The sequence below is a fragment of the Rhinolophus ferrumequinum genome, chromosome 3, assembly GCF_004115265.2.
Source record: "Rhinolophus ferrumequinum isolate MPI-CBG mRhiFer1 chromosome 3, mRhiFer1_v1.p, whole genome shotgun sequence".
NCBI classification, from domain to species: Eukaryota; Metazoa; Chordata; class Mammalia; order Chiroptera; family Rhinolophidae; genus Rhinolophus; species Rhinolophus ferrumequinum.
Window position 1 is genome coordinate 99,073,803 of NC_046286.1, and position 23,386 is coordinate 99,097,188.

Consider the following 23,386-nt stretch of genomic DNA (forward strand, 5'->3'; position numbering starts at 1 on the left):
CATCCCTCCCCTTGCCAGCCTGGCAAACTCCTGGTTATTTTTCCAGACCCAAGTCCAGTGTCTTTCCCTCTGCAAAGTCATACTGATCTCTCCATACCGGGGAGTCCAGCTGCCCTCCACCTGGCCCAGGAGCCTCTGCAGGACAGTAAGCATTGCTTCCTTTTCATTCCTGGTGCCAAGAACAATGCCTGGCGAGTAAGCGGCAGTCCATAATGGTGGCCAAATTAAAAAGCTCACAGTTCTCTGGGAATAAACAAGAACCCAAGAAAATAAAGTTCTAAAATTGATTACTTATATAACCTTTTCTTCTGCGGGCTGGGAGCCATCTTTCTGCCATTTTGTTTCACAATTTATGGGATCATTCTAATTCCCTCCCTCCTGAAGGAGAATCTACTATGACAGATCATTTTACTTCCTTTCCCCCTAAAAACAGAACCTGAAATAATGGTCCTTGTCTGATCCTGTCAGTCTGATCCACATTTCTTCATGTGTAGCCCCTGCCTGAGTCTTATCCATCACACACAAAAAATGGTGTCACATAAATAATGATGCAAAATTCTGGAATTGTTTAATATCCAATATTTTCATTATTTCGCTATTTTTAATAAATGTCTTATTAATAACTAACCCTGTCTTCAAAGAAAATGGTAAATTAAGAACAGGTTGGCTGTGCGGAGTGTTTTGTCATTACCCAGATAATATTCCCATTTTCCAAGTAGCCAGCGTCAGCACTTGCTAGATAACATGGGGTGGTGAGCTATTAGCAAGTGACTAGAATTTGCGCTTCAGCAACACATGAGTAATATGCTCCAGATATATGAAAGTGACAAGTCGAAGAAGATAAAAACATGTATTCATGAAAATGATACATTTCAAAAGTATACTTGCTGAACATTTACTTAAAATCTGATATAAAAGAATTGATAAGGAATATATGAGGCTGTGGTCCAGAATGTCTTCTTCCTGTCATGTTGCCACAGTCTGTGTCCTGCACTTTTAGATGGCCCTGCGTGTCAGAGGCTCCTGTGACTTGGGCTCAGCCCACCTGGCCCCTCTGCCTTTGGCTCCCAGCGCCTCGTTTGGCCGGTAGCCAGGCCCTGTCCTGGCCACACTCTGCTCCTAAGAGAAACCCTGACAGCATCACTGCAGCCTCCTGCGTTGGCCACCCTGATACCTTTAAATTAAAATGATAAAGTAAGGATGTGTTGACTCAACCTCTTAGAACATAGGGATTTCAGGTAGAACCCTTGCTTGGACTGCTGCTTTCAATTTTTTGGCATAATACAATGCTTTAGCTTTCTGTCTCTTTGCTTTTTTTTTCTTAGTTATTCTTTTTTTATTTTCTTCTGCCTCTTTACTTTTAAAAGTCATTTTATACCAAAGACTTAGAGGTCTAAAGTTTTATCACAAAAATAAGCTCTCAATATTTAGTGTAATTACAAATAAGTGAATTTTTAAAGCCTTTAAAAATAGTATATTATTTTAGTGCATGAATTGACAGTTCTGTATCTAAATAGAAAATACATAGCAACCACATTGCCTATAATGCCAGTATTTTATGTGTTGGTCCCAAAGTTATATATTCTGTGCTATTTTTCTCACATTCCAGTATTTCATTCCCAAACCGTGTATCATTTTCCTGCCTTATCTCGCATCCAGAAGCAGCACAGAAATGCCCGTGGACTGACTGACCATGGGTACCACTTCGTCTGGAAAGCATGCCCTCGTCCCTGCAGGGCATACAAGCACTTCTCTGTGTGTTTCTACTGTAGATGCAAAATGACTCCAAGCGAGTACTGCTTTCCATAACTGCTCATGTTTACAGTCGAGAGTTGTCATGACATGTTGGGACCCAGAATGAGAAATTTGTAATGCGAGGATGGAGGCGAGTGAAACTTTTATTAAAGGCACGAAAGTGCCTTGGCTTTGAAAAGGCCTGTCTCTGTTAGGCAGTGTGGAGCAGCGATCAAGTGGAAAAAAGGGAGCAGGCAGGCACCTCATCTAATCTTTCTCCTGGGGGCCCAGGTGGACAAATTGGCAACCCTGTTCACAGCTTTTTTTCCCTCTCCCCTTTGTACTGTAAGAACTGCTAATCGGATCCATGCTGCTGCAACTGTGGTTAGTTATTAACAGAATAAAAGCAGATTTCTTCAAAAGAACGGGTGGGGGAAACGACTATACAAAATTGCAAGGTTGTTAGAATCTTAAATGCACAGCAGTCGATTTTTTTCCCTTATTCTGAATTATACAGTGAATACAAGTCTTTCATCTGTCACTATACCCATTTCTTCAGAAGGCAGCCAAATATTAAGCTTCTCAAACACAAAAGGAATCTTAGAAAGAGGAAAAATATTGAGGGAGGAATAAGAATAGGTTAGAGTGGAGGGAAATTAGGTTTTGTTTTTATTAATTTGTCCTAGTGAGAGAAATATAAACTGCCTGCTCTATTTGGCTTCCCCTCCCCGCCTCTCACATCAGAGCAAGGATTAGAACAGATTTAGCTGGGAGCTATCCTGCAGTTTCTGCCTAAGTGACGTTCAGAACCTTCCGCTTTTATAGAGGACAGAGTGCTATGGATCTAGACTTCCAGTGGAGGGCAGGTAAGCCGTGTTATGTCAAACACACGTTGCTCCCCCAAAGAACTCTGGATTGTACACCTGAGCACTAAAGCTATTGAACATGGTGTGTGTTTATGAGATATGCTGAATATGGACAGCAGATTTTCCGTGTGGTGGTTTATATATTTAGTGCCTCTCCAGCATTCATGAGGAAGACCTGAGACCATCAAGATTCCCAAAGATGAAAGCGGCTCCTGCTTCCAACCAAATCACACTTTGCGTCATAAGACCTATTTCCTATGCGTGCCGTCACACTTAAAGTTAACAAAAGCTTGTAAACTACCCTAAAGTTTCGTCTTTTATTTAGGGGCTTTTTTTTGTCACAGAGAAAATGCTTTTATTCACTTCAGCAGAGTTCTTGGAGTACAGGGCGCCGGGACAGGGTGGTCAGCCAGGTTCGGCCACGGTGCTCGCGCGCGCCCGTCAGCAGCTGTAGGGCAGGATGGGGGGTGGGCCTCAGCACAGCAGAGACGCCACCTTCCCCACCTGTCCCGGTCACTGAGGAATGTCCTCACCAAGAACATCATGTTTTAGAGCTGAGAATCTTCCCGTGTACAAATGTTTTGGACTCTGGTTTATCTTTTCAGTCAAAGCTTGTAGTGACCTCAGCAGTAAAGTCTAAACATTCCCTGACTTGACTTGCTGAGTGCCTTGTGAGAGCCTTTTAAGTGTCTTGCCTTGAGTTCTCTGTGGAAAAGTATCTACCCAAAAGGTCTTTAATGAGTTTCAGGTAATCCGACTGTTAGACTGACTTCCATGGGAAATACATTTGGTAACTTTAATATATTTAATTAATAAAAGAGGACAATTGGAAAAATTCTGGCTTGAATCCAGTGAGCTAGATGAAATAATGTTATAATAAGTTGGTTTTTGTAATAAAAGCAAACCAGAAAACCCCAAAATATTCATAGTGCAACCCCTGTGAAGGCATAATTCTTAAATAGAATGCCCCATATTCGCTTTGGTTTTTCACTTGTCAGCTGCTAGGCCTTTGCAGCTACTCTGTCTTGGGCTCTAGCAGTGAGGTTAATAAAGAGACTCAAGACCCTCAGACTGCAGTAGGGGGAATAGTTAAAAAGATTGATCCAGCAGGTGTTTAAGTGTTTGTGTGGAATGAAGATCGGTGCCTCCTGTAAGGGCTCTGTCTCATTCAAGGCAGCTTGGCAGTTTCCACATTCCCTTCACAGCTCAGCAGTACACGTCAGATAGGCCACTGCAGCAGTGATTTATCTATATTTTAGGGCCCAGTGGCACATCAACAAATTCCATTCTCTTAGGTAAGGTTTTTGGAAAATCTAACGCTATTTTGAATGAACATTTGAGCCATAGGACATGGAAGGGTTTGTGTCCCAAGGTTCAGACTAACACCAAGGTGGGGACCAAGTGGTTAGGCTTCTGTGTTCCCGTTGGAGGGTACAGGTTCTGGGGAGCGTTACTTTCCGTTTTGTACTACTCTAATTTGAGGTAGGGTTAGTTCACAATGAAGAATTGTGTTGACAGCCTAGTCACAGCTGCCTCTCCCACTCTCCATACCCCAGTACAGCACCTCTGGTAAGAGTGAGAGCCTGTTTGAAACACAGCACATAATAGTAAGTACTGTAAATCCACATTCAAGCACTTGAGATAAAGTGTTATCTGTAAGCTCCAAGCTGGAACCCGAGCAGACTCTGTAGTTTAAATGTCTGCTTTGGAGCACATTAAAGTTTCCTTTCTAACTCTTCTAAATAAACGCCCAAGACTTGGACATTCGATGAATGGATCAGTTATTGAAAACTCGTTTTTCACCTACACCGTTGCCATTGGGTGTTAGGTTGGTATTTAAAGTTCACTAAAGAAAATGACTGGGTTGCAGAGCTGCACTGTCTCCCCCACACTCTGGTGTGGGTACCGTCTTAGGTAAGATGTTCGAAGATTTCTGCAGATACGGAGTGCAGCATGCAGCCCACTGAAAGTCATATGTGTCACTTGTCATGGTCACTTACCATGGAAGGAAAGGTCCTAACCAGTAATTCGTGTTTCAGAAATTAAAGAAATAACTCCCCTGAATGCAGTCCAAGGGAAGAAGTTACAGTGCTCTTACCAGTGGGATTGGCAGCTTATAAGAAATATGTCTTCTAGAAGAGCTGTAAAGTCAGACTGTGACAGGTGAAACCCTTATTCTACTTTAAAGATTTGACAGAACTGATTTCCATAACATGAAGAAAGCATGAGGACACTTTGGAACAAAGCAACCCGATGCCTTAGTTTTGGATGCAGTCAAAGGGGAATGCAAGATGCAAGTTGACTTGGTCGTGATGTGTGTGTGATTGGTAGCAATAACTCCTAGTGGTTTTTCTTTAACTTCTCACTAACATTAGTGACACCACGGAGAATTCTTAAAGAGTAGAAGAATAATTCAATTGCTAATTGCTAAAAACTATGAAATATATTGATTTTTGTAGCAGCATTACAGGGAAAGAATTGGATCATAGAAGAGTTATTAACAAAGTGACTAGAAGTGTTCTTTGTTTCTTCTCAAAATTCAACAGCAACCACAGCTAGCAATTTCATTCACGTGAATTCATAGACCTTGCTTTTCTAACAACAAACCTGTCTTGCTCTTGTTAATTTCAAGGAATTTATGAATAACACCCAAGTCTTTGTCACTAAGCACCTCAAGGATCCAAGGTACCCCAAGGATCCTTACTGAGGAAGATTGGCCAACAACATTGTCCAGGTTTCTCTGCTTTAACATGTCATTTCATGCTAACTTTAAGAAGCCAATCCTCTTGAATTTCTAATGGAGGAATATCATTTAGGACATTGCCTTGTACTTATGTAGTAAGTACTCAGTGGTTTTTACTTCATTTTTTGCATTCAAGTAAAACCATCTCTATATGAGAATTTGTGAGACAAATAAATATGCATTCCAGATGTTGCTTTCTCTTTATCCACTTTTGCCCAAAGTCAGCTAATGTACTAAAGTTGGAGGGGGAGAATAGATTCCTGGCGGTAAAATTGAGATCAAGTAGTATCTGTCATTCAAACGCGAGATATGCCATGCTGATTAATTATATCACTGTTTCATCTTGGATGACTAAATCCATACTGGGTTAGCTGGTTTTTATGTTTTGCTGAAACAGTGTGAAGGGAAGAAATGCTTTTTGCCTGGCCACTACAACTTTTGAAAACGGAAATTTTGCGTATTTCTTTCCCTATTAGTACTATGTAGAGATAGCACAATATTATTTAAATGGGGGTAAATGATTTGTTTGCCAGAGGCTCTTGTAGTTCAGTTAGTCTTTTTGTTCTTCTTGAGTTTCTGTAGTTATATGCTATAGTGATTTAGAAAGGAATTAACCCAGGGAAGTTTAGCCTCAATAAAGGGTTAATCTGGAAATGCTATTCATCTCATGTTTATTTTCTGCTACCCCAGCACAGCAGTGTGAGAGTATAACTTACATGATTGCATCAGATGAGTAGCTCTGATATGTTTATTTCAGTCTGTCCACAAAAAGTTGGGAAAAATAAAACTACAAGTAATCAATTAACTAAAAATGTACCTGTTAAATGCACTTGCCTTTTAAGTCTTAGCACTGTGCTTACATTAAATGCTGAGAAATCCAGCACCAGATCTGCTTTGAAGAGGAAGTAAACCAAATTGTTACTGATAGTTATTTCTGATAGTTATTAAATATGGGGGAGTGTGTCAGGTTTATATGTTGTTAATAAATACCGTTTGATGTTTATTGACTTTTTGAGCAAGTATCCCTGAATGTTTCTTTACTGATATTATCGTTTAGAATAGGGGTCAGCAAACTACCACCTTTGGGCCAAATCCAGCTCGCCACCTGCTTTGTAAATAAAGTTTTATTCATGCTATTTTGTTTACGTATTACCTTTGGCTGCTTTTGCACTACAACAGCTGAGTTGCATAGTTGCGACAGAGAACATATGGCCTGCAAAGCTTAAAATATTTACTATCTGGCAGTTTACAGAAAATGTTTGCCTAGTTCCTCATCTAGAATAATAAGATAAAACTATTTGATTACTGGTAACCTATAAACGTTTAGTTAACTGTTAGTCTGGGCTTGGTTTCTAGATTAATCAACCACACATTTGTTTATTCAACAAATATTTATTGAATGCTTACTGTATGTCAGGTTTGGGGAATGTAACAGGGAACAATATAGACAATTCTCTGTACTCATGGAACTTACATTGTAGAGAGATGAGACCAACAGTAAACAGAAGTAAAGTAAGAACCATGGGGGAGTGTTAAGACTGTGTTACCTGTAAGAAACATAAAAGTGTGCTTGTTAATACTGACTGCGCCCCCATCTTGCTCTATGAAGTATGCCAAGCTATAATATATTCATGTTTGTTCATCTACTAGAAGTTTTACTTTACTGGATGTGTACTAATTTACCAAATTATACATATTAGCCTGTTTACACCCAATTCTGTTATATACTAAAATCCCCGTGTTTTGTTACTTAAAATATTTAGTTTGATGATTATCTTTATCAGTTCTTAAAAGCTATTTTTAATTAGAAAAATTTCCCTCAAAACCTATCATAGTGTAAAAATTAAGAAGAAAATAGTAGAAAATAAAATCCTATAGTAGGTTCAGAAAATAATGCACCATGGCAAAGTGAGATTTATTCTAGGAAGGCAAGGTTGGTTCAATATTAACAACACTATTAATATTATATAATATATAAGTGAATTTTAGGAAAAATATTATCACTTTTAATAAAGTTCAATACCCAATCATGATAAAAAAAAAAGAAAAAAGAAAACCCACAGAAATAGCAGTTGAGGGAACTTTCTCAACATAGTAAAACGTATAATACCTTAGTTTTTAAGCCAGTATCATACTCATATGTAGTGGAAAAATCAGTAGAGACATTTCCACTGAGATACAAACAAGACAAAGATGATCACTCACTATCTCCACTATATGCAACAATGTTCTAGAGAAGTTGGCCAGTACAGCTAGAGAACTGTGAGGTGTAAGAATGGTAATAGGAGAAATAACACTGTCTCTACTTACAGATGATATAGTAGTAAACCCGGAAAACCCCAGAGAATCAACAATAAATTAATTGAAACTGTAAAATAATTCAGTGCAGTAGCAACAGGATATAAAATTAATATGCAAAAGCAATAGCCTTCCTCTACACAAACAATAAACTTAAAAGACATACTAGTAGAGAAAAATCTCACTTGTAATAGCAAAGATTAAATGCTTAGGAATAAACAACATAAAATGTACAAAACTTATATGTACCCAAAAGAAACTAAAAATTTGTACAAATGAAAGGCATGTCCTATTCTTGAAAAGGATAAACTCAGCAATCATCACTTCTCCTTCAGTTAATTTAGAATTATCAGTGTGATGACTGAAAATATCAATAAGCTGTTTTATATAGTTAGACAACATGTCAGAAAACACTGAAAAAAGTGGAGTGGAGGTTTGGGGGGCTAGCCTTACCAGACATTAAAGCATGCTGTAAGAGTAGATCTTACAAGTTTTCATCATAAAAGATCAAATTAGATCTATATCACATACCACACCCAAAAATAAACTCCGAGTAGATTAACATGAAACCATGCACATACTTGAAGAAAATTGGAGTGAATTTCTCTTTAACCTGAGTGCAGAGAAGAGCTTTCTAACTAGGACTCAAAATACAGAGGCAAAAAAAATGAAGATTGATAAATTTGACTACTATTTTTATAAATGCCATTACAAATTTTATAGTATAAACAAAATCTAAAGACAAGTGAGAAACTAGGAGAAAATATTCACAATTTATACCACGGGCAAAGGGCTAGCATTCCTAATATATAAAGAATTCTTTAAAATTTCAGGACAAAGGACTGAAAACCCAGATTAAAAAATTTGGGGAAAGACATGACGAAACAGTTCACCAGAAGAGATATAAAAACAGCCCTCAAACGTGAAAGAGTAGTCAAACTCACTCAGAATTGAGGAATACAAACTCAAAAATATCAGATACCATTACTCACATATGAGACAGGTCAAATATTGCCAGTGAGAATGTAAATTGCTTCAGAGCTTCATGGAGGGAAATTTGGAAATGCATAACTTTTGACCCAACAATCCCACTTTAAGGAATTGACCCTAAAGATAGACTTCAAACAATACAAATATACACAGGCAAAAATTGGAAACAACTGCAATGCCTGTCCATAGGAGAGTGGTTGAACAAACTGGAACACACACACACACACAAAGGAGTGCTCAGACCTATTTTAAAAATGAGAATGTTATAAACTGATAGGGAATACTTTCTAGGACATGCTGTTAGGTGTGTGTGTGGGGGGGGGGGAGCCCAAAACGTATCTAGGATATGCTACCCTTTATGTAAGAAACAAGGTAATGTAAGAGAATAAACAGGTATCTTCTCATTTGTGCAAAAAAATATATAGGAACGATACACCAAAATCTAAGGAAATTGGTTGATAGAGGGCAGATGGGAAAGGGGTGGAAAGGAGAAATGGGAATAGCCGAAGCAGGGGGAGGAGGTCTTTTTGTAGAACTCTCACCTTTGGAACCATAGAAGTATTTCACATGCCCTAAAAATATCAAAACAATTAAAACCAGTCGGGATGTGGAGGGAATTCAAAATGGAATACAAACCCTAACAAATCACTCTGTGTTTTTCACAAGGTTATAGGTTAGTAGTTCCGAAATTACTTTGTGTACATAATAAAATTGAACAAATAAGTAAAATTGATTTAAATAATGAGAATTGGGCTTCTTACCCGTGGAGAAAGAAGTTATAAATAAGGAAAGAGAGAAGGCAAAATGTACCCTCTAGTTTTGGACTAGAATTAAAGGTATGTGCATAAGCTCATGGTTACACACACGCACTAATACGGAAATACAGATGTGTGTGTGTGTGTGTGTGTGTGTGTGTGTGTTCATGTACCTACATATATTTCCTTTCTGTTCACGGACAGTGCTTAGGAGCAATAACATCCCAGGAATAATGAGCAGACCTAGTGCGCAGATCTTAAGCCATTCTCCAATACAAAAACCATGTAGACAGAAAAACCATGGCTCCTAGGAGAAGTGGTTGATTATAGGGCTAGGGCTGACAAAAAACCGAAGATGAGTCTGGAGCAACCTGTGGTTCCAAAAATATAAGGATTTGGAGGAGCTTCTAATGGCCAAAACTGAAACCATTTGAGCAACAAAATAATGTCAACGTTGGATTTGAATCCATAGACTAAAATATCCGTAAGGGTATTCGTTTTCTTATAAGAAATTACTAAAAATTCAGCAGCTTAAAACAACACCCATTGATTATCTCACAGGCTCCATGGCCAGGAGTCCAGGCACAGCTCAGCTGGGTCCTCTGCTCAGGGTCTCACAAGGCTGCAAAGTGTTGGATGGTCCCTGTTCCCATCTGGAGGCTCGGCTAGGGAAGAATTTGATCCGATCTCATTTAGGTCACTGGAAGAATTCACTTCCTGTGGCTGTAGAGTGAGGCCCACAGGTGCCGGAGGCTGCCTGTCCTTGCCGTGTGGCTCACTTCACATCAGGGAAGCTGGCTTGTTTGAGGCCATCAGGAGCATCTGTCAGCTCAGCAAAGGCCCAAGTCCTCTTAAACTCAGGCCGACCCAGGATCGTCTCCCTTTTGGTTATTTCAGAGTCAGCGATTGAGGACTTGCAAAATCACACCTGCTAAATCCCTTTAATATTGCCATATAAAATAATTGTAGGAGTGGTATTCCATCATTTTTGTTACATTTTTTAATTAGAAACCAAGTCACAGGTTCTGCCCTCAGTGGAGATTACACAAGACTGACTCACGGGAGGTCATTGTATAACGTGTCTGCTAGAGTGAGTCCGTGTAGATACATAGAAATAGTCTAATAAATAAATACACAAATGAGGAAGAAGAGAGAGTGCTTCCTCACAATTGACTCTCATTAATAAATGTGGAAGGAAAAAAGAAAGTAAAGACTCACCATTAGCAAACACCACTATAATAAATGTTGCAGACAAGGTTCTCTAAGGGATGCAAAAATTAGTGGGTGCAAGTTTGAGGAGACGGGATTTGCAGTCTCAAATATCTCCCCTAAGAGGCTTAATCAACTACAAGGAGCAAAATAGTAACTATATTGGAGGAACTTGGTAGACACCAACTTTACCAAGTAAGTAAGGTAAACCACCAGAAATGAAACGTATCCCTAGACAGAATGAACCAAGAAGGACATGACATTTTTGTGGTTTACTTCCCAAAATAAATAACCTCATTACAATGATGATAAAATACCAGACTGAACCAAATTGAGGAACACTCTTCAAAAAGTGTCAAGGTCATAGGAAGAAAGACTGTGAGTCTTTAATGACTGGAGGAGACTAAGGAGAGATGACAACCAAGAGCCACATGAGATCGTAGAACAGAAAAACAGACATTAAGTGAAAAATTTAGTGTAATTAAAATAAGATCTTTAGTTAATAATATTATACCCTGGTAAGTTCTTCATGTTAATTATATTATGGTTATATAAGATGTGAACACTAGGGGAGGTGGGCTAAGGGATCTCAGGGGACTCCTTGTTCTGGTTTTACAACTTTAAGTCTAAAACAAATGAAAAATAAGTTGTTTTTATATATAAAAAATCATAGTATAGACTTGTGCTGAGCATCAAAAATAAAAAGTAAGGGGTTATTGAAGAAAAAATACATACGTGTAAAGCGGTAAAATTTATTCTCACTCCCAACATAGATTTTTCCAGTTGTAATTTTTTTCCATTGTGCTTAATGTCATTATAGACATAGATGAGGGGAAAACGTGGGCTTTGTTTAAAAACTCAGTTTTAATGTTAAAGCCTATTCATAAAGTTGGTTTGTTCACTATGCATGGCAATATTTTTAAATAATTACCAAACTTTGCTTAGAACGTTTTACTTCTGACAAACATAAATCATATAAAAGTCTATGGTTTTGAAGGTCTTTACTTGATTCAGTTGGTTCCAAAGGGCTCTGAACGGTCATCTTTAGATGGACGTTGGCCACAAATGAGTCTTCCGTACTGTATTTGTCAAAATGTTTTCTGAGTCATCACCTGCTATGACTGTGCTTATGGAGGATGAAGTTATATCTTAATAACTGAAACTGTCACTGGAAAGACGGCGGTAAAAGCACATGGAGAATTGAGAACAGTTTGGGCAAATCTGTCTTTACCATAAAAAGGTTCTTGATTGTTTCTTTAAGGGATGGATTTAATAACTGAATTTTCTCATTGCTTTAGCGAGATATCTGTTAGAATTGCACCCAACAACTAGTAGTGCTGCTTGGATGTGGCAGTATTTTATGAATTCACGAGATGGGTTTCTCAGAGCCTTTGTGTTTTAGTGGAAATGTTGTATGTAAGAGCAGTGCCTAGGGCGTACATAGTATAAGTGGTGGTGTCCTGTGTAAGGAGAATTACTGTTTGTTTTTACTGTCATGAGCCTATGAATCCAGCCTGTCATGCAGAAACAATCATTATAATGTAAGCACTTCCTGTCTTAGTGCAGTTGATTCCCCAGTGACATTTTTAAAAGTCAGGATTTGGCTGCAGAGTGCTTTAAATTTTTAAATGGACTGTAGACTGGGGCCTTGGGGTGTTCCATAGGAAGCACGGGACCCTGAGGACACACAGCCACGTTTGTGTATCTGTTGCCAAGTCAAGGACCAGTGTTTGCCCTTCAGATTGTTTTCATCCAGCATGTTAAGTGTTTTTTACGTTACATTGAATGAGTTGCTGGTAATCCCATTTACTACAAATACCAAGGAGTAAAAGGCTGGTTAAACCAATCCTGTGCTGTTTGTCTGGTTCCTTTATCCCCTAACCTGGCTGAATCTGGGGGAATGACTCCTAGTGGTTTCGCAGTGCAGCGGTTGTTAGTGTCTATCAATTCAGGTCTTGGTTTTCACTTTCGCTGGGAAAGAGTGGCCGTTGAACCGTGGAGCACTCAGAAACACCAAAGTTTTCCATTCTTTTCTCAATGTGAGAAGCCTAAACTCTCAAAAACAATTTGAGAATTTTTATAGTTACATTTTAACAACTATTTCTAGCTGTTATCTAAATGGAAAATCATCTCCCTGCCTCTCTGGCTGTCACCGTTATTAGAATTAGCATGAGTGACAGTCCTCAGAGACTCTGGGGACCGAGCTCCTGCTGGGCTGTGCAGTGGCTGCCTGGCCTCACAGAGACGCCGCGGCGCAGAACTGCGAAGGGTGGTTGTGCAGTGTGTTACACCGGGCTCTGCAGCATGGCCTTCACCAGGGTGAATTGGTGCTAAACCTTCAGCACGCTAATTTCCTTCTCTGCTCAAATGTAATATACAAAACTGTGCAGGGGTAGGTCCTGCGGTGGCAAAGGGCTATTGGCTCGTTCTGACATGATCACGGACTCTACACCAGAGACACATGTATGTGTGCATGTGTGTATGTGTGTATGTATGTATATTTCTGTCTCTCTAACTCATTTTAAGCATAGGGAGAAGTTAGAAGATAAAATAGCCAGTCCCCGTGCCATGAGAGCGTGTGCCTTAAGCACTGTGCTAAGTGCAACTGCCTTTTTTTATTCTTTATTTTTAGTCTCAGAAATGAGTCTGAACGTCTGAGCCATAAAATGAGTTGAGATCTCCAAGTACCTCTGATGATTCTTAAATTTCAAAATCCTGTCTCCTTCCTTCACATGACTCATTGTCTCTCTTTAATTAGTAAAATAATAAGTATCTTTTCCTTTAATTCATATTAGATTAAGGGCCATTAAATAACCAAGATTTATTAAACATTTGTTGGCTACTAGAAGGATTAAAGGAGTAAAAGACACTATTCCTCTTTCAAGGAGCTTACATTATAGTTTGAAAGAACAAATTGAGCACACATTAAATAAATGGAAATCAAATAGTTGCTAAATCTGTGCTATTGCTTTATTAGCAGTAAAGATCAAAAGAGATGCAGAATAATATTTCTTTAGTGCTAACATACACTACATTTTATAGTCTTATGTTTTATGTTTTTAACAGAGGTCTTCTCATAAGTTTATGTTGAATCTGATTAATTATAATTTTTTTTTACACATCAGTTGCTATTACTACGTTGAACAAATATTAACAATGAAAAATTGTGGGTCACTATGCATGCCTGCCCACTTCGAGACTAGTTCAAACTCAGGAGGATGAGTTCAGTTCATCAGTCGTGGATTTTGTTAATGCATTAAAGAAGTGCGTGTCAGGGGATTTCAGCTACTAATTGATTTATCTGCGAGTTTGGGAACTCATCCAGTAAGAAATTGAACTTTTCTGGAGGTCGTTTGCTAAATATGTTTATGCATGTTTCGTCTTCGTTTTACACACACACACACACACACACACACACACACACACACACACGGTGAAATATCATGCTTTTTGAGCTATGTCTTTTTCTGTGTAGGGGCCATATTTGTGACAATAAAGAGGAAATACATGTAACTATGTCTTCATTTTGCACAATTGGAGTATTAATGCAAAAGCTTTCCCTCCTGTGTTTTACAGGCAGTCAGATGCCTCCTCAGCCACCCGGGAGCCAGTCGGAATCTAGTTCCCATCCTGCCTTGAGCCAGTCACCAATGCCACAGGAAAGAGGTAAGTCTGCAACTTGTATCTTACATACCTTTGTGTGTTGAGTCTATGAGGCCTATATGAATTTGCTTACCTATGCATATCCTTATAAGTAATATTTTAAAGGATATTATGTTTCCTCATCAGATGAATGAAATAAACAAGAGCCTACATGTAACAACAAATATGGAAAAGAAGGATGCATTCTTGCAGATTGGGTGAAGTTTTACCAAAGCACAGTTCAAGACTCAAAGAATATATATGTCCACATAGAACCATGAAGCATAGTTCATACATGACTACAGTCTGATATTTGATCTAGCTGTGTAAAAATGATTCTTAATGATTCAATTTGGATATTGGTTCTAGTGAAGTAAACTAACTGTTAGAGTGTGTGTGTGTATGTTTAGCTGTTTTGATCAATTATTTGTTCCACGATATTTAATATTAAAAATTTAAACACGTAGTCAGAACTTGTGTTATTATAGGATTTTAGAACTGGAGCGGACTTGAAAGATCATAGAGTCCAGACACCTCCGTTTATAATAAAGAAACGGAGGACCGTAGAGGTTCTTCTTAGGACTTCTTCATTCTCAGAGGCGACTTAGTGCCAGAGCCAGAAAAAAAGAACTTGGGCTTTTCCTGAAGCCCTTGAACGTTCCGGTTGGCCCACATCTGCAAACCCTTTGACCTTCAGCTCCGTTCTGCATGTTGACCTCCAAATATTATTGCCTTCAGCCTTCATTTGTTTACCTCTGTCTTCTTTCTCCCTTTTGGTAGTCAAGGTATGTTTGTTGGTGGTGGTGTAGCAATTTTAATCCAGGTTAGTGTAGACCGGAGTTTACAAGCCTACTGCACCGTCTACTGCTGTGCCAAGTCACTCCTCATTGCCTGAGAGTCAGGATTGCCCATCCCACCCACGAAAGATGCCACTTTCCTTCACTCCCCACCTTCTTCTCTCACATTTGCCCAGAAGTCAGAAGTCGGTAGCTTGGTAGCTGGTATTAAAGGTTCCTGACTCCTAATGTTTGTAATTATTTCTGTATGATTTATACAGATGATGACTTGCTTCTATTAGAAGTAGAAGGTTTTAGTTATTTTGCATGTTAAAAACTCAGTACCACAGTATTTAGAAAGTAATGCCAGTGAAAAGATAGATTAACCTGCTCTACACATCATTTGTGTTGAAATGAAATGTTTACTAGAAATAAAATGAAATTTTCATTTCCTAACACCTTTACATATTTAACTTTTTAATTATAATTTAATGTATAGTTACTACTTTCATTGCCATATCAAGATACCGCAGTATGTTTTAATAATGGAATAGCTGATGGTTTTCAAAGTTTAGGGTGCACAAGAGTCACTGGGAGAGCATGTTCAGAGAGATTGCTAGGGCGCACCCCAGACTTCTGAGTCAATAGGTCTGAGGTGGGACACTGAAAATCGACATTTCTGACAAGTTTGCAGGTATTGCTGACGCTGCTGGTCTGAGGGCCATGCTTTGAGAACCACTGCTTTCTAACGATACTAATTGTGCGAGGTGTGCATTTGTTTCTCTAAACTTTTCACTGTGACCTCCTATAAATCAGTCTTGTACCTCACATCCTCTTTATTATAGAGTGTTTTGTGTTAATTCCTCATGTGGTGCTGGTCGTCTGGAAGACATTACAGAAGTCCGTGGAGATCATACTAGGCCATGCAAGGGGTATCCTCCCCAAGCTCCCTTTCCTGGCCATGGGTTTCACCTACATGTGTTGCTGAGTCAGGGGAGTAGAGAAAAAAGGACTAAAGAAATTATCCTGCACTGAGAGCCTGCTCAGGCCAGACTCAGAGCTAAGATGAAGATGTGTGTTATTTCATTTAAACAGCACCATGACCCTGTAACCTCATCCCACTGGGAGAAGTCTGCTTCTTTTGCAAGCACTAAAGGATAAGACGTGCCTTATTTGAAAGTACTACAAGTCTAACCTTTATCACTAAGAACTAACAAGAGAAACCCCGCCCAGATCTTCCAACAACATCTTCCCCAACCCCTTCCAACTGATAACGTGTTTAAGAAATTTGAAAATGTAGAAAACCAAATGTCAAGGATGAGGAATCATAGTTAAATTAAACTTTTAAGTTAATTGAAGATGGATATTTGCATGGCAAAATCTAGGGTAGTCCTATGTTGTCACTATATGGAAATTACTATGGTGATGAGTTTATTCTTTTTTCCCTCTGATTATCTTTATTATGTGTAGTGTGGTTTTGGTCAGTCACATAATGGATACATAACAATCTGTGTAGTTATAATGACCATGCCCTTCAAATAGCAAATATAAATTTTATGATTTGGTATATCTGAATTTATTAACATGTTCCCAAACTTTCTCTGAAAGACTTTGCTAGAGACATTATGTGCATCCTTTGTGTGCCTTTTGTTGGTTGGGCAACCCCCCGAAAAGGAAAACTTCATATTTCAGAAAGAGTTTTAGATAATGCTTTGCCAACTTTCCTTAAAAGTTGGGTAGCAAGAATTTTTTTAAATGGCTTTGTTATTTGTTAAAACCTAGGAAGGAATGTTAGATCCTAATGACATTTGATCAGATGTTTTAATGGCAAATGACAGTCATTCCAATGCTTTGGTACAATGATAAAAATGCTTTTCTTATTTGTTTTTACCATCATTGGATGTGTACCAACAATGCCTACAGTGCAAAGTAGATCTAAGAAAATACTTGCTAGAAAATTCTCCAGTGTTGACTCCCATGTTTTGAAATTTAATTTAACTTCATTTATACCTTTGCAATTGATTTACCTCCCCCCTTATTTAGGGAAGTGATGAAAGAAGCAGAGAGGAAAAAATCTATTGGTGAGTTAGCATCTTATTTAAAAAAATATATTCTTTGTCAGAAATCATGAACCTTAATAGAAAAGAACATAGCTTCTGTACTGCTCAGTGCTAGAATCACCAAATTGAATAGTTAGTTCCTTTTACACTTATTTTCTTGTAATAATAAGATTAAGAAAGATTCCACAAATACACATATTTTCTTTAACGTATCCACAGGAGATAGATTTTCTTTAATGTCAAAGAATCTAGAAACACACTTGCCCAGAGACAACTAACTACACAAAGCAAGAGATGCAGCCTACTCCTGTTTGGAGATGCAGTTTTCTGGGTACTCCCCAGAGTCCTCATGGGGAGTCTGACATACAAACCTAGAGCCTAGGTGCCTCCAGGCCCAAGAAGCTGAACTTGGTTCAGCCATCGTTCCTTCCTGCTTGGTCCCTGTATCAATCGGGAAGAATTCATTTATTGAAAAATTGTGCACTCTGTTTAGGAGAATTCTGCAGACCTGAGTCTGTCCTAGGGTCTGAATCACACTGGCAACTGCAAAGGCACCTCCTCTGCCCAAGGTTGAGTACAGAGTCAGTGCACGGCCCAGATGGCTCGTGGCCCTGAAGTTTCCCCACACCCACCCCCACCTGCAGTTTAACATCCTCCTCCTCTGGAGGTTCTAGATTGAGTTTGTCAAAGGACATCAGTCACAAATCTATTTCCGCACATTATGTATAGTCAGAAGTAACTAAGTTTCTGTCGTTTTATATTTTCCATCTATAAAAGTATATGTGCAAGTAAGTAGTGATACAGCCATCTTGGTTACAAAAAGAAAGGACACACTTTAGATATTTACTGACCTCTTTATTCTTATGTAGTATTGGCTCCTCTATTTTTTCATCTACTTTCCCATATGGAGGATTCAGTACTCTTGATTTAATACTCTCCTGTTTGCATTTTATATGAATGCTGGTACTTCTTACTAACTTAAAAAAACAGTTAGTTCAAATTCTTTGGGCTTAACTTCTTCATTCCTGATCTCTTTAAAAGAAAAAAGGACAAAATTTCAGTTCAGTATTCTGTAACACATTTGCCGTTGGTTTTTATTTTAAACTAAACCTTCTCTGTAGACCTTATATAAAGACATACAGAATTGCTATTAAAGCACCTCACCAAAAAAAAAAATAAAATCAAGTAGTATAAATTATGTTACCTAAGCATTGGAAGAACAGTTCAGAAAATCCTAAAATACTGAAATAAATTTTACAAGAAAATTGTAGCTAACAAGTTTAGATTAGTTTTATCCTTTCGATTCTTTCTTTCTTTTTTCTTTGTTTTTGAAATTTTTATTGGGGAATATTGGAGAACAGTGTGTTTTTCCAGGACCTGTCAGCTCCAAGTCAAGCTGTTGTTTTCATCTAGTTGTGGAGGGTGCAGCTCACTGGCCCATTCGGGAATCGAACCTGTGACGTTGGTGTTATGAGCACTGCACTCTAACCAGCTGAGCTAACTGGCCACCCCATCCTTATTTTTTAATCTTTAATATACTGTGTTTCCCCCAAAATAAGACGTAGCCGGACCATCAGCTCCTAATGTGTCTTTTGGAGCAAAAATTAATATAAGACCTGGTCTTACTTTACTATACGACCAGGTCTTATAATATAATATAATGTAATATAATATAATATAATATAATATAATACAATATAATACTGGGTCTTAAATTAATTTTTGCTCCAAAAGACACATTAGGAGCTGATGGTCCGGCTACGTCTTATTTTGGGGGAAACACAGTACATATATCTTAAAATTTGCAAAGAGCAATAGGAAACGGCTTATGAATGTGTTGTTGTTGATTTTGTTCCAAGAGGGCTTGGAGCGAATATGGAATAATCATCTGAGTGGATAAATTTGTATAATTATTATTAACATCAAAATGATCCCATTTTTAACCCCTGTAAAATGTTAAGCTTAATGAACCTCACAAATGCCCTTCTAGTTTATTGGATTAACAATTAGGTGAAAACGTTTCAAGAGGGCTTATTTATTTGGGCAGATGTAGAGAGGTCAGAATTAATTTTTTGAAAACCTTTTAATTGAATTCCCTTTTAATTTTCACAGTGGTGTCTAGTTAAATATTCATGTTAATGCTGGTGGTTTTCTGAAGGTCTGAACTAGATCTGGATTCTCAAAATCAACATAGGTTATTTAACCCTTTTCATCTGGCGTGCCAGCAGGGACTTCCTTAGTGTAATCCCATAGTATTTGAATAATTAGAAGGTAGTAATGAGGATTTAATTAGTCCTTGAGATACACGAAGGCAGAGCCACTAGGAACTTTCCCTTTTGGACACGGATTGCAAACAGAACTGACGCTGCTGCAGGACCGTGGTGTGCCAGCCATGCCTTCTGTAGCTGGAGGCGCTTCCGTGGCACCATTCTGTGACCGTCAGGTCTGTCCAGAGGGTACCCTGGGTGAAATGTGCCAGAATTATTGAAGAGCACCCCACCCCAACCTTCATTCTCGTCCACCTACCTAACAGCCTTCTTTTCTCTCTCTCTCCTGTTTAAACAAAGTGGTAGTGGAAGCATACAGGCTTACTGTACCTGATTGCAGCTCTTACTGTGGGACCAAAATCAGATAAGCCAGACGAGTCATGTGTTTACTCAGTAGATGCAGAACACAGAGAAAAACTACAAAATTTTGCAGTTTTCTCCCCCTCAAGTAATTTAAACCAAATTTAGCTCTTGACAGCTGTGTATCAAAAGAATGGCAGCACTCTCATGTTTGGAATTTGAGCTTCACCATATTTATCAGTAGCTCCGTTTTTATAAATATAAATAGTGACATTATCCAGAAAAAGTGTGTAGCAGATGGGGTGGGGTCAGGCATGTAGATGTGTGTGTGTGCGCGCACACACTACACAAAAGGTAAATCAGAATTTCTGTACTTCAAAAGTATGAGATTTCAAACTTACATGTATTAATGTGGGTCGATCGACTAGAATATGTCTTCATTGTTCTCATATTTTTTCTTCTATTAATCCCAAATGTTAACTGCCTTGGTATAATTTTATTCCCACTCTTTAATGTTGTATTTTTAGCCTCTTTTCAAAGTCTGAATAGACCTCCTTGTCAAATTTCTAGGCATTCTATTTGCTTAGGGTAAATCTTTCTCTTAGTTGTTAATGCCAAGGGCAAAGTGACCTCTTAAAATCAGTGCAGAGTCTCACTACACATTAGACTGAGCTCACGGGGGCCAGAGCGAATCTCGTTTGTGCTCTGCGTCCCTGTGTGTCCAACAGCCTCGTGTACAATAGACACGCAACAAAGATTAAGCCAGATGATGGAAAATAATTCAGCTTTACACCCATTCAGAATTTTCGAATCATTTTAGAGCACAGAACAGCCAAAGAGGAAAATACCATGTTTCCCCGAAAATAAGACCTAGCCAGACCATCAGCTCTCATGCGTCTTTTGGAGCAAAAATTAATGTAAGACCCGGTCTTGTTTTATTGTATTATACCGCGTCTTACATAAGACCGGTCTTGTATTATATTAAAACAAGACCGGGTCTTACATTAATTTTTGCTCCAAAAGACGCATGAGAGCTGATGGTCCGGCTAGGTCTTATTTTCGGGGAAACACGGTATTTCTTATTCTTACATTAGGAAGGCTTTACCATATTAATAAGTCTTCTTTTGGTTTTACCATGTCGGTCATTTGCTGTGGCAATGTGTTTTCTCTCTGTTAAAACTCTGTTGGCATTTTGGTCTTGTACCAGATTGACGGTACCACTTCTGCCCTCCATGCCTCCCAGACGTGTGTCTACAAGCAGACAGACACTGTGCCAGTCTGAGCTGGAGTCCGCACACCTGCAGCCTGGCCCTAAATGAAATGTCCAGGGGCCACCTCCGCCTACCCCCAGACCCCACGCAACCATGCTCTTTATGACCAGGAATATTTAGATGAAAATATGCAAAATTTGTGAAAACATCTTAATGCTCCTAGCGGTTTCATAGTGGCATTTACAGGAAAAATTGGTTTTGATAGTTTAAAAATTATTTTGACTATCTTAATTGATCTAACTCCTTAATGGTCAAGAACAGATTAAGTTGGTACAAAAATGACGGAGGCCACCAAGATAATTGTTAAGGAGTTAGAATTAGGATTTAAGCTTTTTTTCTGTTTTTGCAAACTACAGAAATTACTTTGTTTCTCTTTCTATTGGATTCTCTCAGTTTTAAGTATGATAGTAAATCTGCAGATGGTGAAATATTTCATAGGGTATACTGGTTATCAAAAAATGTTCTCCTAGTCTACCTTTCTAATTACCCTTTTATACAAAGGTGTTTTTATTTATATTGTAAGCATACTAAATATAAAATGATGCTGCTTTGCAGCATAAGGGTATTGTCAAAAGAGAAAATACATCACTTTCCTTATGTGTTGCTGTGTATGTATAGTATAGATCAATGTGCTCAGGCTTTAATGAGTCTGTCCCCACCCCCAGATGCAATTAATTTAGCCTCTGCTCTTAATTGAGGATCCCTTTTTTTAATAATCCGTGACAGAGGAAAATGAACTCAAATGGGAGGTTATATACAAGAGAGAATATCTGGGAAGCCGTTTCTGATTTCTTCAGCCTCAGATCTCTGGACTGGATGGTGGACCACGCCAAAGCTAGTCAGTAGTGAAGGAAATAACAGTATAAGACTTGTATTAGAGTTATCATTAAATTCCTATTAACTCTACTGTCTAGACATCTATTCACCAAAAAGCTGGGAAAACAAATATCACATACAATAAAAGTCGATTTATATTCATTGAGGAATCATCGGTCTAAATTTTAGAATATTTTAAAAGAAGCATAGTTTTGTTAGCTTTGTTATATGCAGTATTTTTTTTTGAATTGCCAACTTAACCATATTTTTAATAGCTAACACTCATTTGTAATTGGCTCATTATTCTTCAGTGAAAGTATTTGAGAACGTCTGGATCTTAGGTAAATTCAACGTTGTACATTGAGTGATCTTCTTTAGAACAGCTTGTTTTCTCCTGTGCCTTATTGATCTGTATCTCAGGGAAAGACCATTGTCTGCCAGTTTCCTGATTCGGAAAGCTGGAGACATGCTTGATGCGTTCTTCCCCCCTATCTGCCCCCCAGTAGTCATCACATTCTGATGTGATGTTTTCCTGTGATGTTTTCCACACATCCCCTATCTTGGTACCCACTGTCACTACCCTAGCCCAGGCCACCTACGTACCTTCAGCAACCTCCCAGCTATTCTTCCTGCCTCAGCTTTGTTCCCGTACAGTCTGTTTTCCATGCTGCATCCAGATGGTCTTTCCAGAAGACTGATAAGACCATGTCATGCCCTTCATAAAGCCTCCAACAGCTCCCTTTGCCTTTGGAGAAAGGCTGTCCTAATTTGCTTGGTTCTGAGGCCTTTCTTTATCTCACCCCAGCCTCCATTTCCGGTCTCCCTTGTCATTACACCACTGTCTCACATAGTCTCCCGTCACACTGAACCTCTTCCAACCCTTTTGCCACCCACCTCTACCCCAACATGGGGTCCCCTTGCCTGTCGTTACTAATCCTTCATGTCCTCAATGGCCTGGCACTTATTGAGTCTGTATTTGCTGAGTGAATAAATGAGTGATCTCGGTGTGGCCCCATGCGCCGGGCACCCCCCACACGCTATCTCGTAGTACTCGGGACCCACTGCTGGGATGAACAGTTGAGCTCCCTCTCCAACTAGAGCTCTGTGAGGACGAGGTCCGTGTGGCCTTGTTCCGTCTCAAAATTCCCTTGTCTCGTATAGTACTGGCTTTTCCTCGTTATAATCTTCAAGAAATTTGGAACCAAAATATCTAGGTTTACCACTAACTAGTTTTGTGACCTTGGACGATTAAATTAATTAAATCTCTGCTTCCTCATATGTAAAGTGAGGATCAGAGCGTCCCATGGATTTGTTCCATGAATCAGATGTATCCGGAAGTTATAAATTGCAAAGCACTGAGCAAATATTCATCACAAGCATCAGGCACAAGTGACTCAGGGGAGGCCTGGGTTGAAAGTCTGAGAAAGTCGTTTCTTTGCTTCTTCCAGCACATAGTGACATGCATGCAGTTGTCTTTGTCCTCAGCACTGATGCGGACTTTTGCAGCTAAAACTCACAAGATCTGTGCAAGGAAAGGCCAGATATTTTGCCCCCCACATACCATCTGGGTGATCAGTCTGATCCCTCCCCTGACTCTCATTTTCCCAATGATAGATGATGGCAGTAGCTGAGAGGGTTTTGTGGGGGTGGATGGGGACA

The 23,386-nt window shown here is 38.9% G+C and overlaps 1 protein-coding gene across 2 annotated transcripts in view; it reads left to right on the forward strand.

The window, feature by feature from the left end:
* The window catches only part of ARID1B (AT-rich interaction domain 1B), a 398,528-nt gene that overhangs the window by 295,453 nt on the left and 79,689 nt on the right, over nt 1–23,386 (forward strand). For both annotated transcript variants that reach the window (XM_033096399.1, XM_033096409.1), the window contains exon 7: nt 14,172–14,261. In XM_033096399.1, the coding sequence (XP_032952290.1) occupies nt 14,172–14,261 (90 nt within the window). The remainder of the gene's footprint in view (nt 1–14,171; nt 14,262–23,386) is intronic.